Source organism: Drosophila persimilis, unplaced genomic scaffold (genome assembly GCF_003286085.1).
Source record: "Drosophila persimilis strain 14011-0111.01,24,50 unplaced genomic scaffold, DperRS2 tig00000124-arrow-pilon, whole genome shotgun sequence".
NCBI lineage: Eukaryota > Metazoa > Arthropoda > Insecta > Diptera > Drosophilidae > Drosophila > Drosophila persimilis.
The window spans coordinates 6,979,128-6,996,938 of record NW_020825294.1 but is presented as its reverse complement, the minus strand read 5'-3'; the positions used below and the strand labels follow the sequence as shown (position 1 = coordinate 6,996,938).

At 41.3% G+C, this 17,811-nt stretch overlaps 2 protein-coding genes and 1 long non-coding RNA gene across 4 annotated transcripts; 2 read left to right on the top strand and 1 right to left on the bottom strand.

Annotated features, from left to right (window-relative positions):
• Window positions 1–135: 135 nt before the first annotated feature.
• On the bottom strand, window positions 136–915 carry LOC113565529. 2 transcript variants are annotated; one of them, XR_003408654.1, is made up of 3 exons: window positions 657–915; window positions 362–564; window positions 136–292 (listed from the first exon to the last, which is right to left on the bottom strand). It is a non-coding gene; the product is annotated as an uncharacterized LOC113565529 (long non-coding RNA). The 2 variants fall into 2 exon arrangements; XR_003408655.1 differs by having other exon boundaries at window positions 362–533; window positions 657–908.
• An 8,819-nt stretch (window positions 916–9,734) lies between these two features.
• On the top strand, window positions 9,735–11,535 carry LOC6602249 (beta-1,3-galactosyltransferase 5). Its single transcript, XM_026987797.1, has 2 exons — window positions 9,735–9,962; window positions 10,099–11,535. The coding sequence occupies exons 1-2, from the start codon at window positions 9,740–9,742 to the stop codon at window positions 11,130–11,132; spliced, it is 1,257 nt and encodes a 418-aa protein (XP_026843598.1). The 5' UTR covers window positions 9,735–9,739; the 3' UTR covers window positions 11,133–11,535.
• A 4,733-nt stretch (window positions 11,536–16,268) lies between these two features.
• Window positions 16,269–17,119, top strand: LOC113565515. Its single transcript, XM_026987775.1, has 4 exons — window positions 16,269–16,473; window positions 16,530–16,611; window positions 16,683–16,796; window positions 16,915–17,119. Exons 1-4 carry the CDS (start codon window positions 16,375–16,377, stop codon window positions 17,061–17,063), a joined length of 444 nt encoding a protein of 147 aa, XP_026843576.1. The 5' UTR covers window positions 16,269–16,374; the 3' UTR covers window positions 17,064–17,119.
• The last annotated feature ends 692 nt before the right edge of the window (window positions 17,120–17,811 follow it).

Below are 17,811 nucleotides of genomic sequence, written 5' to 3'. Positions count from 1 at the left end.
TTTAAGTTAACGTGCAACTCCACGCCCACAAACTGCTGTTGCGTATTGCGTGAGCGCCACAGGCGGCACCCGAGTTAAGCGACGGCCACAAGGACCGACGCATTTGATACCCTTGCAGATGAATCGTTCTTTTACTTTGATATAAAAATATAATTTATCTAAGGGCCGTATAGAACGTTACAGTAGAGGATCCCCGTATTCGCTGCCTTGCCGTTTCTCTGGAACTCGTGTGGCACTCAGATGACCGTCATGAGGGACCATGGAGGACTCTGCGTTGCAAGCATCATACGCTCTGCATAGGGTACACAAAAGAGCACATAATTGAGCAGTGGGAAAAACTGGCAAACCGGTTAGGTCTTACGGTGCTGCTCGGACGGGAGGTGGTTGCTGCCCCTGCTGCTGCCTGTGGCTGCGTGTTGCATGCAGCCCCTGGCCAAAGACGTCTCTGCAATTTGCGGCTGTTGTTGCTTTTATTGTCGCCCCTCGCCAAGAACCAGGTCAAGGCTGCAGCCGCATTGAAGATCATGATGGAGCTACGATCGAGGTGGAGGAGAAAAGTTTCGGCTTTAGAGGAGATAAATAATAAAGGATTAAAAAAGGATGGCATGTTGCACCGCGGCCCCGCGCCAAGGACCAGCTCTAGAGGCACATCTCACCTGGATCTAAGGGACGTATAGCTCCTCCTGGTTCACGAGCACAAGCTGAAGATGTTCCAAGGGGTTTCTCGTGTCGATCATGACGTCTATATGGGTAAAAATCGAGATTCAGAGCCCCAACAAGGCAGCCCACACAGAGATTCTCTTCTGCAATGATCAATATTCATAGCAATTCCAGAAGCCTGGAGCCTGAAGTGCCAACATATTTCTGATTTCACCTAACCCCAACAGCTGTTCCAGGGCCCACTTGTGAGTTATATTTATGAAATATTTCATTTACATTGACAGGCCGTCGACAGGTTATTTTCGTACGTGCACTCCTGTCTTATCTGAGAACTTGAATCGAATTTCACTGCCTGCCTTTGCTCTCGTTTTTATCGTACAAATCGCAGACAGTTCAAGCCGAGCCGCTGCTGTTGTTCTGTATTTAAAGATGTTTTTTTAATTGTTTGGACGTATATATATTGAGTTGTTTATGGGTTCTGTTCTGTGGTGCACGACGTCCGGCGGCGGGGACAGATGTGTCCGCTGGGTGGAGTGCTGTGTCCGGTGTAATGCGGTGGGTTCAAGAACAAAGCCCATCTGGCTGACAAATGCAATGCCATATGGAAAGAGGACCCCAAAAGCTAAACGAATTTGAAATACCCTTGAAATCCAATGGCCATACCACATTAGAAATCGATTGAAAGGCAGTATTTATTTGATTTTCAAAAGAAGAACCCGTTATTTCATGTTCTTAACCTAAAACTCCCTTCTCCATCGGTCTGAATTAACAAGAAGTTTTCGAAGCATTAGAGAGTGTTAGTATAGGATGGCAGAGAGTTCCACTTCTTAGAAATAGTTCCGAGCATTTCAAATAGATTTTTTGTTGATTTTTGTGGATAAATTAGAGGCATATAAAATACACATATGGTTTGGATGATTATTGGTAAAGAGCGGTACCGAAAGAGACCGAATATTTTCATATCTTCCAAGCTTAGAGAATGGAATAAAAAGGTGCACCGACGGTCCCCCTGGAAAGCGTATAAAAACCGAGAAATACAAAAAAAAAAAAAAAGAAACAACCATTTCGTAATTAGTCAGATGAGCTGTGAACCCTATAATTAGTGCTACCTGTTAAGGCATCAAATTTTCATAATTTTTGGCAATTTATATGCAACGCTTGGCTGCATGCGTATGATATGGTGATGATGCCACTCCTGCGATTGCCTTTGTCCCAATGTCCCCTATCCGCCATCGCCAGAGTTCAACAAACGCGTGCCCGGAATGCCCCCGGAATGCCCCCGGACGAGTGGCCCCCGGGACCAGGTCAGTACATCATCAAGAACAGTGGTAGCCCTGGTATTGGCACTTCCTGCTTGAACTTAATGGCATTTTAACATGCATTTTAAATTAAGTGCGGGCAACACTTAAGTTTTAATGTCATAGCCCTGTTCGCTAAGTGCATTAGTCGCTTGTGCTTGCTGATTAATCATCCGCCATGTGGAACGCTCCAAACGGCAGACGAGAGGGAGGCACGGGCAAAGTTTACTCTACAAAATGTGTTTGCTTTGCATCTATTCGAAACTTCCACTTTGACATTTAACCGCCGCCGAACCACAAAACTTATTTAAACACAGAAAACAAAGTCAATCGGTCACTGAACCCGTATATAAAATTCGTATTATTAAATACCACAAAATGCTATAAAAACCGTTTGCTTTAAGAGATGCCAAACAACATTTTGCTGAAATAAAACCTGCAATAGATTTTTGCATATTTATGCAATGCAAATCACAAAAGGAGCAAACACATTTATCAAAAAACATATTTGCATACAGAAACAAACAAATTTTTGAATCGTAGATGCAGCCGATTGAAAGTGACAATTTTGGAGCGCAAAATGCGCAAAATTGTATGCAAATAATCGGTTTAAAAGTGTTTTATATTTATCTCCAGCAATTAAAATGCATAGAAACATAATTGCATTTATTTGAAAATTGAAATTCTGTTTGATTAAAATTTAAGTTGGGAAAATTACCGTCATATAAGTGAATCACTTCTGGTCTAACCAATTCCATATCTGGTTGATTTGATTCCGTCGCAAATTCGTAAATATAATAATGAACATTAATAATCTGAAGTGGTTTGAAGTTGTAGCGTAAAAAAATAGGTTTAAATACTGGGATCCACAAAGGGAAGATTATGGTAAAGTACCAAGAACGGATATTCTTCTCCCTTATACGTTACTCAACTTGCCGCCTCAATTCAAGTCCAAGGAGAAGGAAGGAGAGCATCTTTTTTTGTTTGAATATAGAGGACTGTCGATCTTGACGCTCTACTGGGGTTTTCGGGCTGTTGAAATCGAGCCTCGATCTTTTACAAGTAAAAGTATTGGTGAAGGTTATGCTAAGCCAGTCCAAGCAAGTAAAAGAAAAAATAACAGCAGAATGCAGCAACAAAATTTGTTGAACGAAATAAATTAAAAGTTTAAAGTGCCAATTTGAATTCATAAGTTGCTCAGCGTCGGCAATATCCCTTCTACGAAAGCTCGCAACAAGAAATTTCCCTGTTACTAGGACATCTGCTCGCCACGAGGGATTTATGCTCCTCGCCCAACTACCGCAAAAAGAACAAAATTCCCATGGCTTAGGCCGAACAGCACAGTGCGGGAGGGGGAGAAGATCAGCTCATCAGTCGGGCGCGGGCGTGAGTCACTTACATATACATGTCGCGGAACATAGATATGTGGAAATGTTGCGGAAGTTCGTGATAAAATTGAATTTTGTTTTGCGAGGTGCCGAGGAGTCCCCAGTGCGTAACCCGATAGTTTACAGTTTATTAGGAGTGTTATTAGTTTAGTACATTTTTTTGTTTTTGTTTTGTTCGGAAGAAAAATCGGGGAAATGTGTGACATGGCGACAGTGGACAACAGCTGAACCGTAAAAGAGAGCGTGCGTTTTTTTTTCGTTGTTAAATAATTTGTTAAATGATGAAATGATTTTATATAAACGTTGTCGCAGCCCCTGGAAAGTACACAAACAAATCAAAGGAATGCTGTAAGTTATACAAAGAAAGTTTTTGTAGTTTGAGTTTTTGTTTTATCGCCAAAAGGAAAAAAAAGCCTCACGTCTCTTCGCTTAAGAGAGGCTGTGCTGTCTATCCCATGCCCTTCTCGCATGCCGCGCATAGGAACAGCAAGTTGGCGCTCTCTTAAGAACAAAGCGCAAAAGGGAAGATGCAAAGCTGTTCGCTCTGACTCTCTTTCTGACTCTTTCCCATTTATGTACTTAGTAGCGTGTGCTTGATTTACCGCAAGATCGTAACTGACCTGCCGCAATGATTGCTAGGCACAGTTTGACAATCACTGGTTTGCCTTTCTATTGCCATTAGCTGCATTTAAAATTCAAACTGTATTCCCAAACTCTATTTGAAACACAGTACGGCTTGAAGTTTGCTTTCGTTTTAAAGTTTAAAGAATTCCATATTTAGATTCAAAGTTTTCTCCGCTGTAATTACCTCTCAAGCTGTAGGATTCATAATTCTGCATTTACCTTTTCAACTTTACGGCTGGGATTCATAATTAAATTTACTTCTCCGAGCAGGCTAACTTTTTAATTAAACTGCAGGAATACCTTTTGCTGTAATTTGCATTTACCAAATAAATGGTGCGACATATTTTACCTGATTTACTTGACTTCTTGGCTACCAGTTAGATTGCCAGCTCTCAATCACGCAGTCCCCCCCAGTAGCCAGTTGCTCGAGCAGATAACTCATTCTGAGATAGAGAGATAGAGAGGGGGGAGAGGGGAGAGCCCCAAGGAGCTGGTCCAAATTGATGCGACTTTTAGCCCAGCTGTCTCCGGTTTCTCTGTCTGCGTCTGTGCTTTTGTCCATGTCTATTAGTTGGCTTTAAGCCTTGGGCTTAGACTAATTTGATTGCCTAAATGCTTTTGCCCAGAAGGAATTAACTCTGCGACGACAAACAAGGCAAGTCTGCTGTGCGAGTGCGAGTGCGAGTACGAGTATATGCTGTCATTAGTAGACAAGCAAACATCTTGGCTGCAGTGTCAGCATTTGGCCTATCGAAAGGAGCTTAGGCGAAAACCACACACACAGCAACACTCTTGAAGAACTTTGGAAAACACCTCTGCCAAGTGGCGGCATGTTTTTCAGTTTTGTTTCCACTTGGCGACAGCTCCAGTTCGCCAGCCACTCCACTATCTATCCTTGTTAATTAGCGATGGTTGCGTGAGTATCGAAACTATCGAAAGTAATAGAGATCCCAAAGATATCCTCTACTTTAAAGACAATCACAGATTCTTTACCCATGCAATCACGTTCCATCTCTAAAACCCAATCTCACTTAGGGCGCAGTGAACTTTCCCTTAATAAGCGCAATTGACATTTCAAGCATCAGCCGAGAGAGAAATAGAGAAAAGTGGCAATCCCTGCTGGAAAAGAGGCAGACAGGAGCAGGAGACACACTATTGCCAAACAAAGTTGCCAATCGTGTGTACAAGTAGGCAAAGGATGCTCATGTGCATCCTCCACAGGCACACAGGCCGACAGAGAGAGAGAGAGAGAGAGAGCCAGTGAGGCATAAACATGGACATCCCGTGGGGGGCAACTACATTTCCTACGGACAGGAACATTCAATGGAGCATTAAACTGTCCAAAATCAAAAGAAAAGAACCACAAGGAAAATCAATATACAGAGGATTTTTCAACTTTAAACAGGATACGAGATTCGTGGTCTCTGATTCTGTGGTCGAGTGGGTATGATATGCTTATTCCTATATCAAGGGTATCCAAAAAAGTCTTTTGACTTCCTTTCTTGCCCGTTTCGCTTCACCTTTAAACGGGCTTCGAGAATCGTGATGTCTGTTTCTGCATTTTTATTATTTTATGTGCTTGGGGGGCGTGGCCGCAACCTGTACCGTCATCATTAAAATTTCATTGGGTGTTTACGACTTTAAAACTGCTGTAAAGTTGGCTTTAATGCCGCGCGCTTGCCCAATTTCCTTGTGGCCAACAAAAATAAAAGTTAAACTTTAAGTAGTCCATCGCCATGGAATGCCGGTGTGGAATGTGCTCTGAAGCACATTAGCCACGGCACATTGTGCCTACTAATGAGCTCGTTTATGGTAGACATCCGCATCCGTATCCGCATCCGTTTCCGAGCGTTGTAAAAATATATATGTATGTACCGATGAGGAAAAAAAAAACAAATGTCAGTCCTTTTGGTCTGTGTAGGCCGCCGCACCACAAACACACACCTGAGTCGTCCCAAAACTCGTTGCCAGACACTGGGCCGTCGGCCATTTCATTTGCTCTTCCCTTTTCTATAGTCTCGTGCAGGGATATTATGGGTTATGTCATGAGTCTTAGTCCGGCTATATAAACTGGCACGGTTTTAAAGCTTTTCAACTTTGTTGTGGCTGGAATGGAGACACGGAGATTGCGATGTATTGCTTCCTTATCCCCGATGTGTGTAAACTAATAAAACGAGGGGAAACATAAAATGTATACGATGTAGCCACACATAAGTATATAAAATAAGGGAATTGGGCCAGAGACATGTCTGTGGTACAAATGAAACCATTGAGAGGAACACCTTTCCTGTAAAAAGTCTACTACTGTATTTTTTGTATCAAAATATATATTTTGCAGAGTATTTAAAAGTCGCAGAGACCCAGTTGGCACAATGTTCCATTAGGTTCCACTTCTATGTGTGCTTTTCGGTTTGGTATGTCGGTTAGATTTCCGCTTTGCTGCACACGTCACTCCGCATATGTTCCGTTTCGTTCCTATTTTCTTTTCTTTTCTCTTCGTTTCATTTTATTCATTCCTTTTTGTTGTTTGTTATCGTACCTTGGCATTTGCGAACCGCCATTAACATGAAAATTATGTGTAATCGCAGAGAGATACCAAAAGGGTTTTACCTCTCGCATAATAGGGGAGTTCAAGGAAAGATAAGAACCCCAAAGTGGCTTTAAGTTTTTGTGGTGGAAAATGTCAGATATTTAGTTATAGATTGGACACGTATGGGTGTGCTGGCTGGCTGGCTGGCTCACCCTCTGGAGATGTTACAAAACTTTGCAATTAAATGCGCCTTAAGACATTTCGGACATGTCATGTCAAGACCGAAATCCATTAAAAATTGTCTTAGGTATATATTGGATTGGATTGGTCCGGGTCCGAGTCTGGCCCTTGTGACCATGCCCCAAACATAGTTCAAGATTTCACATTAAGATAATTCCAAGGAAATACCAAAAGCCGCCTCGTCCGGCGCCGAAGACATCAATTGACAGTTTCGTTTCGTGTTACTCAAAAAACGACAAAAAAAAAGAAACAGAAACCCCCTAAAAAAAAGACATCAATTTGTTTGGAGATTTTATTTGCGTTAGGCCTCGCTGAAGGTCTGCAAAATAAAAAATTATACAAATATTTTGCGGCCAGGTAGAAATTGTCAGCGTGACCAATACACAAATTCGATGACCATTCTTCGGGGAACCCAGAAAGGAGCCAAAAAACCACACCTAAAAATAAGTATGAATCCTAACAATCGATTATTTGGACTGTGGAATACCCTGTTCACAGATTTTTGGGTTCTTGGCTTGAAAGGGAAATATATAAATGGCCTACAAATGTTTTTGATTATCTGAAATATTTATATTTTAAAGGGGAATAATTTTTTGAGATCAGAGTCTTGACTTTTGTGAAGACTGATTATCTGAAATATTTATATTTTAAAGGGGAATAATTTTTTGAGATCAGAGTCTTGACTTTTGTGAAGACTAGCTCTTTTTTTAAGAGCTTTAAAAAAATTTCAACCTGCATGGGAACCTTCTATAGTGCTCATTTCTTATAGATGCGTCGACAATGGTTATAGGATATTGCTAAGAAAAATGTATGCCTTGGATATAACAGCTTTTTACATAGAATAACACCCTTTTCCCTGTTGCATAAATCTATATATTATATACCTCGGAGCCCTATGAATAAAGGGTATAAAATGGCATTTTGAGGCTGCGGCCGATCACGTTTTGAAGCCTGTTGAAGTGAAAATCCAGCCCAATCCGCCAATGTTTAAGATCTCATTAACTAAATGCAGCAGACAGCAATTTTTTTTTTGGGCTGGTACGCAATATCACTCATAAAAATACAACAAAAATCTTTAGCTGCAAAACGTTTTTGAGGTCACTAATTGTCTTTGTACACTCAATCCTGAAGTCGGACGCGTCTCCATTTCAGATTTCAGATTTTTTTTTTTTTGGGTATTGTACTCGTATATTGGGTGCGGCACTGGGGCTGCTGTGGCCTGATGATGATATTGTATGGATGAAATTCTTGTTGTTGGATACCGAGTATCAACGAGTACCGTAAGCCACTTTTACTTTTTTGATTTTGCTTTACCGCTAAACTGCAGACGTTTTTATAGGCTCAAAGTGGAGGCTGATTGCAGGCTGATTGACAGCTGCTTCGGCTACTTGAAGCTCAGTCGGTAAATCACTTCCCAAAAAGACTCCCGCTCCGCCCCCCCCCGCAATCCATTCCATACCATACCATACCATCCCGTACCTTCCTGTGTTTTGCGGCTCATAAATATTTGGAGAACGCGTGCTTGCCCCGCGGGCCTCTGGCGAAACTAAGGCCTGCTCTCAGATGTCTGTCCGATAAACAGCCTCCATGTACGAGTACATATATTCTCCATCCAGCCTTTTGATGTCAGTCAGTCAGTCAGTCTGTCAGTCAGGCAGTCAGCCAGTCGGTGATTCCGTGAAGTTTGGCCTGAAAAACCAAAATATTGTTACTGCCGCAATATGTTTTGTCAGATATTCATCTTTAGTGGCCAGGCCGGGCCAGAATATGTTACGATTGTGCCACTGCCTTTGTCCGTGTGCACTTGCGGGTATACGTATAATCGATAATAATACATGAAATATTGACTACACAAAGTGCCCCAGACTTGTCTCAAAATGCTTCTCTATAATTTGATTGCTTGTAGATATGTGTTTAAGTGTGTCGATATTGTTGTTTTGGGGGGATTTTATTATGGAATTGATTTCTGGGAAAAAGGGTTCTCTGGCATCTCAATCACTTTAGACTTGAATAATAGAAATAGAAACAATACTGTAGCATCGGTAAAAACAAAAGAAAGCTGAATATCTATAAATCAAACAATCAGTTAAAAATTACTGGATATTCTACGGATTGTAGGGAGTAACAAATAAAGTCGTCAAAGGTTACGACCCGCTTATAAGCTACTTTTTTGATAAGTTCCGAATAAGATTTCCAACATGAACTATAACTCCCTCTGTGATACCTTATCCCCTGAACTATCCCTTAAGCTAATAGCATGTTATATTTATAATCACCTAAATTTAACAAACTTTTAACTTTTAACCAAGTACCATTTTTAGCAGATAATTGTTAATTAAATAAATAAATAAATAACTTTCGAGTCGCATTTCAAATCATTTTCGAGCCTTTTTCGTCTTACATTTTTTTTTTATATTTATATTCGTATGCTTTAACACACATAAATAATATTTTATTAAAGACTATGGTTATCCCAGACTATTCCACATAAATTTTGTAAAATTATAGGGATATATGAAATTCGTATAAATATCTGTAACATGAAACAAGTGCTTTCGAGGGTATAAAGTACATATATTCTTGATCAGCATCAATAGCCTCTAACGTCTTGTGTCGTCCACAATTTATAATATACAGGAAACCGTGAATCTAGAATCATAAATATAGATCTTAACTACTACAAAACCTTTACGGCAGAAATTTTAGCAGGAAGAAATGACTCTTCCTAGGAGTCTTAGGAGCAAAATAAGGGTTTTCATGACCGGGTTATATTCATGCAAATCCGACTCCTGTGTGTCCCTCCCTCCTACCATCCAACCATCTCAAGATACTTTAACCAGCAACCGCTGACTTTAAAAAGATATAGTACTGTTTTCATAAAGATATAAACAGCTATAAACTGAGTTCCGGGTATCTTAGTGCAGAGCAAAGTGTGCCTTGACGGAAACGTTCCAACTGGTTGGAAACCAGTGAAACTTCACATATGAACCCGTTGTGACATGTATGATCTAAACAGCAAAATATTGAAGTTGTTTGTGGTCTTAAGTGCTGTTATTCTCACTACCATTATGTACGCCTCGTTTCCGACGGCAAAGATCAGGCCGCAGAAACATATGCATTCCATGGGAGGCTCTCCGATGGCCCTTAATCTTTCGCTAACAGGAAAACTCAACAGCAGCAGCCACAATCCTGTCAGATACATTGGAAAACGTCAACTCACTGGTAAGTCATCATCACAGCCATTTCTGTAGAATTCAAAGAAAAGAGTCAAGTCGTGACGATTTATACTAAACTATTAAACCAACCCTTTGATATGCTTGGACCAATACCAAATCATCTGCCTAATCTTTTCCCCAAGAAACAAGAATCAAACCTGAGCTGAGAGCATTTCAGGCCGTTTCGGTTGGCTCGGATATCATAGAAATATTGCGGAGAAAACTTAATGAATACCAAACCAAATCCAAGAAGAGGCCACGCAAACGAAAAAAGTCCCACAAACCCGTAACCATTGAGAGCACATTGAGTGCCAGGAGCAGCTTACAAACATCAAGGGGTACCTCCCCATTCCGTGACCATCCAGTACTTACAGCAAAACTCTATGAGTCCGGCCATCTCAACGAAGGAATTGATAAGCATCAGATATGCAAACACTGGGGGTCGTATCCGAAGCTGCTCATTCTGATCACCTCGGCAGAGTCCCATTTGATGGCGAGAATGGCCATCAGAAACACCTGGATGCACTACGGAAGCAGGCGAGATGTCGGCATGGCCTTTGTCCTCGGAAGCACCACAAATGCGAAGCTGAACGAGGCCCTCAACCAGGAGAACTATCTTTATGGCGATATGATACGTGGCCACTTCATAGACTCTCACATCAATCTCACTCTGAAGACGATCTCGATGCTTGAATGGGTAGATACGCACTGTCCCCGTGTGAAGTACATCCTTAAGACCGAGGACGACATGTTCATCAATGTTCCCAAACTACTCGACTTCATGGACGGGCACAAGGATAATCGTACGATCTATGGTCGCTTGGTTGAACAGATGACGCCCCACGACGAGTTCCTATCGTATGCCATAGGAGGAGCCTACCTTCTCACTGGAGACATTGTCCATGAGTTGTACGTGCAATCGCTCAATACGTTTTATATGGAACGGGAGGAAGTCTTCATCACGGGCGTTGTGGCCGAGAGCCTGAATATTAGTAGAGTGCAGGCAGACAGCTTTCGCAACATCCGCATCACTTTATTTCCGTGCAGCATCCGCAATACGATCAGCATCGACATGATCGAGCCCCAGGAACAGTACGAACTTTGGAGGATGTTGCTGGACCCGAATGTCAAGTGTAAGAAGGTTTTGGTAGATGCAGAAACAGGCGAAAAGATGTAAAGTGCTTAAAAAGTGTATTAAATTCGTAAATAGCTGCTAGAAGGAAGTATAGGATAGGTAAATAGGCCGACTTCATTGACGACTAGATCTTAAAGTCTTCTATATACTATAATAATTGTTGCGATATTTATCGTTATATCGATAAGTTCTCAGGCGGTGCTGACTGTACCCTCTCGCTTGCTTTCCTTCTCTCTCCCAGCTGGGCTTAGCAGTTAAGGGTGGTTTTCATTTATTCAAGTCGGCATGTACTCAAAGAAAGATTATCCCTTATAAGAGCTGCCTATCTACCATCTCTCTAGGTGTAACAGGAGTTTATAGGAATAATAGGAATACCCATTAAAACCATGCATTATTCAGCTTCCACGTGTCGTTCCACCTTTGCTAGAACACCACGCCCTCGAACCAAAACTAATATAATTCTCTAAATAAATTATGTTTGACACTTTGGCGGAATGGAACTTTCATTTCACATACATATGTATGTATGGGATGCCCGACAAGCTTTGCCCATATCGCTGACAGCATTTCAGGCTTGTTTGTCAGTCAGCCAGCCCCTAACGATGCTCTCTGGGAGCCTGGCCATAAATTCAAAAGGGAATCCGGCAAATAAACACCAATTCACAGGCAGAAAGGCCCAACACGGAATGGAATGGAACTGCCAACAATATCGCGATGCGAGACGATACGATCCAAGTGTCCAGATATGTCAACAATGTCGCTGTTAAGCGCCAGAGTCCGGGGGGTTCTTCGCGGAACGACACCCGCTTCCGCTCTCAAAATAAAAGAAACATTTTTTCAATACATGACTCATGCACAGACACACACACATACACACATAAATAATTCACAAAAAATAATAAAAAATACGACCTGAAAAGTTAACGCTTGATTGCTCGACTATCCGGCAAAAGGCAGATACAAGATACAAAAAAAAAATTGTTTCAGCAGTTGATGAATGTAAAAATTGCAACATAAAATCCGATTCAACCATGTGGGCTTTAATGTTTGAAACAAAACATGGTGGGTTTAAATCACTCAATCGAAATGGTTAAATAAAACGATATTTAAGCACAAAAGCCAATTTAAACACTTGAATATCTTTGAAAGCCTTTAATTCAACTATAATTGAATTGGCAAGGGAAAGGGAAAGGTACGAGTAGAAGGGAAAGTGTTTGCCGGGAAAAAGTTCACTTCAATTGATGGAAAATTGTTGCTCTACAACAGAATACAGAATAGATGGGTTAGGCCAACAGGGTATTAGGAAGACGTCATGCGGCAGCGCCCCTCGGTCGGTTGGGCGGGAGGGAGGGCCTTCTCCTCTTGCCACTTGACGGTGCATCGCCTCTTGTAAGATGCAGTCATTACATGTCAATGTCCAACGTCCTATTGTAGACTTTTACCTTTCGGATCCCCCATTTGAGAAGTGACAAACAGCGGCATGGAAGTATAAATCAGTTTGGAGCTTTGACACATGACTCAACCAGCTGAAAGGGATTCAAGCATTGTCCCCAGATATAAGTAAGTACTCATGCATATTTTTGGATTCATATTTTTGCAATTTTATTTTAGTTTTAATTGCGCGCACGCAATAATTTTCCTTGATGGGGCATCAACGTCAAGGCGAATCACTTGCCAACGCTCCATCCATCATAAAATGCCAGTTGGAGGGCGGACAGGGGACGGGGGGGGGTCCAGACTCTTTGATTATGAACGCGTGCGCACAATCATCCAGTAACAGGGAGCAGTACCGGCACACCAGAACCCCCAGAGACAGAGTCACCCCGTTGGGGATTGGGTGTCCAAGCAGCCCGATTATCATGCACAGAGCGCATCGACCATAAAAAACGCGATTCTGCGATTCTCTCTGTTGGCCAAATGGCGTCTTGGGCCTTGTTTTGCATGCTGCGCTCGTTAAGAACGCCATGGAGAACAATGCAGCCATAGCATCGGCCGCGGGACAGCCTGGTGTTGCCCAGTAATGGGCTTAGCCCAAGTTAAATTCCCCTCCGCCCCAAAAACCGCTGCGGTTTATAATGACGTCTGGCACAAAATAAGAATTGAGTCAAAGCCGCGACCTGCATATTGATTTGCTGGCAGACCCTCCTCCTCGAATGCCTCCTCTCGGGCCATGCCAGGCCAGGCCACATGCCATAAAGCCAAGAATGCGCCAGCCGCTTGCCTCCTCATCACAATGCAATCGAATCCCAGTCGCAGTACCAGCACCAGCACCAGTACCAGTACCAGTCCCATGGTAGCCAACAATTCTTATATAAATATTCATTTGAATTCTCATTTCAATGAGCAACAGGTGCCAAGCCAAGACCAGTAGCCGCCCCAACTTGCTGGAGATCAAAGCAATCTCAAGTGGACCTTGATGGTCAAAAGAGTTAATCTTTTAACAATGGGCATTGGCTAAGAGAACAAGTCTTTGAAGATGGAGAAAACGTCCATCTGTCAGATCTGGGTTACATTTTAGGCAAATGGTAGGAGAGGCTTTACAGTAACTAAAAAATGCCTCCATTAAAGGTAAATATCTAATATTCAAGTATGAAAGTGCTTCCAAAACCTTTGTTGAAAAGAAAGTTGCTATCAAAATATTTTTTATTTGTCCATATTCTTCTTGCAAGAACAAAAGATGTTTTCGGATTTGCTGATTCTAAATTGAAATCTTAAAACTGTTGATTAACATTAGATCTGCGAATTTTCAAGGCTGCTTTTGCCCAAGCAAATATATGAGGTCGTCTACGTAGTATCTATGTTTTTTTTTAACTCTGTGCAGAACCCAAATTGAAATTGTTTGAACAACTTGTAGATCCCCTTTCCCATCGAAGTTTGCTACCCTTTTTATAAGTGCCAAAATAAGAAAGAAAATTCTTGTATTGTAAGCAAATAATTAAATATTTTCACATGTGTTCCATGAATGGTTTCCAGCTCTGGAAACCGAACAAAACGTATACCAAAATAAAACCCATTGACTTGGGTTTCTCTTTGTTGACTTCTGTCATAATTCTCTTTGAACTCTTTACAAGGGGGTCTCTCTTTTGTCTAGCTCTTAGCCCCAAAGAGAGCTAACCCGAAGAGTTCCAGCAAAAACAGAAACCAATTTAATTTGTTTGTTTTACTAATCAGCGGCACGTACTCGCACGTTTCTTTTTTGCCTCAAAGTCTTTAGTGGGGTCTTTAGACGAATTCTGTTGGGGTCTGGTCGGGCCTGGTGTAGTGGCTGCCGTTTGGTTAAACAGCCCACGTTTAAACATGGCTCAGAGCGTGCTAATCAAGTAGGTCCAAAAGCAAAATTACGCGACCGACTGAGCAGCACTGGATCTGCTCCGGCTTTGTCTGGTTTTTGGATTGGCTTTACTTTATATACGAGTATTTTTGGTCGTCAAGTTGAAGTTGGTTTTGGCTTTGGTTTTTTGGTTTTGGTTTCCGACCGAGCCCGGTCTGGGGCTGGGGCTGGGGCTGGGCCGCCGCTTGGGTACGCTTTGATGGCTTCTAGGTGAAGGTCATTGTGTGACTGAAATGTTAATTTTGACTGGCAGTCAGTCGCACATATATGGGCAGAGTGCTTGGGCAATTTCAGTGCTCTGTGTTTTTCTTTTTTATGACACTTGCTAAGGTTCTACACAGAAACCAAGCGAACATACAGCTCGTACATAAGGCAGTATTTATGTGGGCTTAGGGGCTGTCCAACGTGGACATGGATGCAGACTCGAAATCCAGTTTGGTTTCGATGAGATTCTTCAACGACTCGCACATTCCATTAAAAATTATGTATTTCAATTAGAAGTCGTTAACAAGTTTGCTTTAAATGCTTTTGTAGAGGTATTATTGAAGGTTTTAGATTTACAAATTGGTAGAACATGAAACTTTAATAATTAAAGAGAAACAGTCAAAAAAACATCTACTTATAATAAAGAAACAGAAGATTAAAATGTAACAATTATAAGAAAGTTAATACGAAGATTATTACTCAAAACATTACTGAAATTTGTAATTTGTAAACAAAGGGAAGGAAAGGAAGAACTCACTCAATCAGGGACAAAAATGGAATAAAAATAAAAAGAAACTAATGGAACGAAATGGAATCGATATGGAAACATTTTTGGAGGAATAAAACTTATTGAAATTTAAGAATTGTATTACAACTTTAATCAAATAATATGTTAATTATCTGAAAAAAAGAATTTTTGTATTTTTAAAGGAACATTGGGATGGTGGATGGTGCCAGTGTAATTCGGGGTTTCATATCTGTCAAAAAATCCCACGGTTCCCCCGGGATAGGCTCAATGAGTAGAGTCTATTAGTTACAGCAGTGGAATGAAATGGAAAGAAACACCGTTCAGGTATTGGAAGCAATAACAAAAAGGAACATCGATATGGTTACATTTTTGGAGGTATAAAACTCATTGAAATGGAAGAATTGTATTACAACTTTAATCAAATAACATGTTTATTGGTAAAATACTGAAAAACTAATACGAACTTTTGTATTTTTAAAGAAAAAGTGGGAAAGAACAATGCTTTAAGTCACTGACAGCAGTGGAATGAAATGGAAAGAAACTCTGTTCTGGTAATGGAACGAATAATAAAAAAAAGGAACAACGATATGAAAACTTTTCTGGAAGTATAAAACTCATTGAAACGGAAGAGTTGTATTACAACTTTAATCAAATAATATATTGATTGGTATATTACTCGAAAAATAACACGATTTCCTTTTTTTTAAGGTACAATGGGAAAGAACAATGCCCCAAGTAACCGATATCAGTGGAATGAAATGGAAAAAAGCACTGTTTCGATAATGGAAGCAATAAAAACGATAAGAAAACAATACAAAACCTATTGATATGGAAGAATTGTACTCAAATGGGAATCAAATAATATATTCATTGGTATACACCCTCCTAATATTCAATTGGATACAGCAGTCCTCAGAAAGTGGTGTGTCTAATGCCAACCATAATCGTACCGCTTAATGGAAGAAAACCATTCAAAATCCCATTACAAGCACCAACTGAAAATAAGCTCATAACCGAGACAGCTTTACAGTAAAGAACATGCGAAAGTGTCTAACAATGTAAGTAAAAAACCTAACCACATCAGCAGATACTCAAGGTACCTTTTCAGTGTATTATCGCTGCTGGCTTGCCTGGGACTTTATTCATTGCATTTGGTGAACGGTCATGGAAGCCACGAACATGGGTCAGCGAATACCCCCTATATAAGGCGCTACAATCAGATGTATGATATGGTACACAATGAACTACTGCCCATGCTAAAAGTAACGGAATGCCCCAGTCTGATGCGTAGAAACATATCAGCAATCGAAGAGGATAGGGTGAGGATCGTAACAGTTCAAAATAGCAGCCTTATAGCCCTCTATATTTGCCTTAGCTCAATGGAAACTGGTTTCTGATTGGCTTAACACCGCCCTTTGGAGACCGTCGGCGCAAAGACAAGAACAAGTGTGTCGAAGGTATTATATTCGCTGATTGAATTCGCCATGGCCTGACTTGTATGAGTATGCATTTCCCTTCTATTCAATAGACGACTTGCCCCGTATCGTTGCCCGAACCCCTAAGGATCAGCATGTGCTTTCTACGGATAATATCAGCTATCTAATCATTTACAGATGCGACCAAAGTGACGATGATTTTGTCAGTGAGTACTATTTCAAGTTAAAAGTTATTTTATTGGCATTGCTTAAACCATTTGTTGAGAAATTCGTTGACATGCGTTGGTCAAAGTTTCCTAAATCAAAAATACATACATATTCCAGTGGTCTTTCGGGTATGGACCCGAAGTAAGAACCCCAGTCCAACCATCTATAAAAATGCTTTGGAAGTCCTCAGGATCAATAATATATCCGAAAATGTGGTGGTGCGTGTTCAACCCGATCGTGCAACCTGTACAAACTTTGTTGCATAATCAATTAAAATGCAATAAAGCAACCTGAAAGCAGAGAAATTGTTTAGCAAAACCAATGACACTGATTTTGTATAACACTTGGATTTGATTTCAATGGTGTGGCACCCTCAGGCCACAGACTCCCATGATGATGATGAGGATGCTGAGGATGATGCAAATGTGAAACATATTTAGAGACAAGTCTCAGTGGTTTCAGCGCTCAGGGGATGGTGTGCTCGCCCCCACGAAGCAGAGTCGAGGATGGAGCTGTGTACTGAATGTGCCGCATCTAATGGTCTTGTTCGTGCGCTGCTGCAAGTTTGCTTTTGCTGACGCGGCACACTCCAAAGCCATAAAAGGGCATTAGCCTCGTGAGCACATCGTAGGTGGAGGGGTGGCTACAGGAGGGGTGGCTACATCTGTGCGCTCGCTTTGGAAAATTGAATAAAGTGGCAGAGGAGCAGAGTAGCAGAGGAGCAGAAGCAGAAGCAGAAGCAGAGGGATTGAAGCAACGAAGCGAAGTGAAGTGGTCGATGGCTGGTAGTCAAGTCATTTAGGGGTTGCCAGCAGCATCGACGCGCTGGCGTTGAGTCTATGCACAGCTTTTTTATGGCCTGCCAACTGGGGTAGAGATGCATCACAGACAGTCTCTGCAGGCAGTATGTTAACAGCAAAAATAAAGCTTCAAGCTGGAAAAATATCAATTAAAATGTAGATCTTTACATAAATGGTGTTCCTTAGAAGACTTTAATCAACCACAGCCTCAGCG

What these genes read in the sequence shown, in the direction of transcription:
- LOC6602249 (XM_026987797.1), top strand. Translation starts at nt 9,740, where the DNA reads ATGTATGATCTAAACAGCAAAATATTGAAGTTGTTTGTGGTCTTAAGT. An exon ending in TGGAAAACGTCAACTCACTG is followed by an intron (nt 9,963 to 10,098) that starts GTAAGTCATCAT and finishes CTTTTCCCCAAG; the next exon opens with AAACAAGAATCAAACCTGAG.
- LOC113565515 (XM_026987775.1), top strand. Translation starts at nt 16,375, where the DNA reads ATGTATGATATGGTACACAATGAACTACTGCCCATGCTAAAAGTAACG. An exon ending in CAAGAACAAGTGTGTCGAAG is followed by an intron (nt 16,612 to 16,682) that starts GTATTATATTCG and finishes TCTATTCAATAG; the next exon opens with ACGACTTGCCCCGTATCGTT. An exon ending in AAGTGACGATGATTTTGTCA is followed by an intron (nt 16,797 to 16,914) that starts GTGAGTACTATT and finishes TACATATTCCAG; the next exon opens with TGGTCTTTCGGGTATGGACC.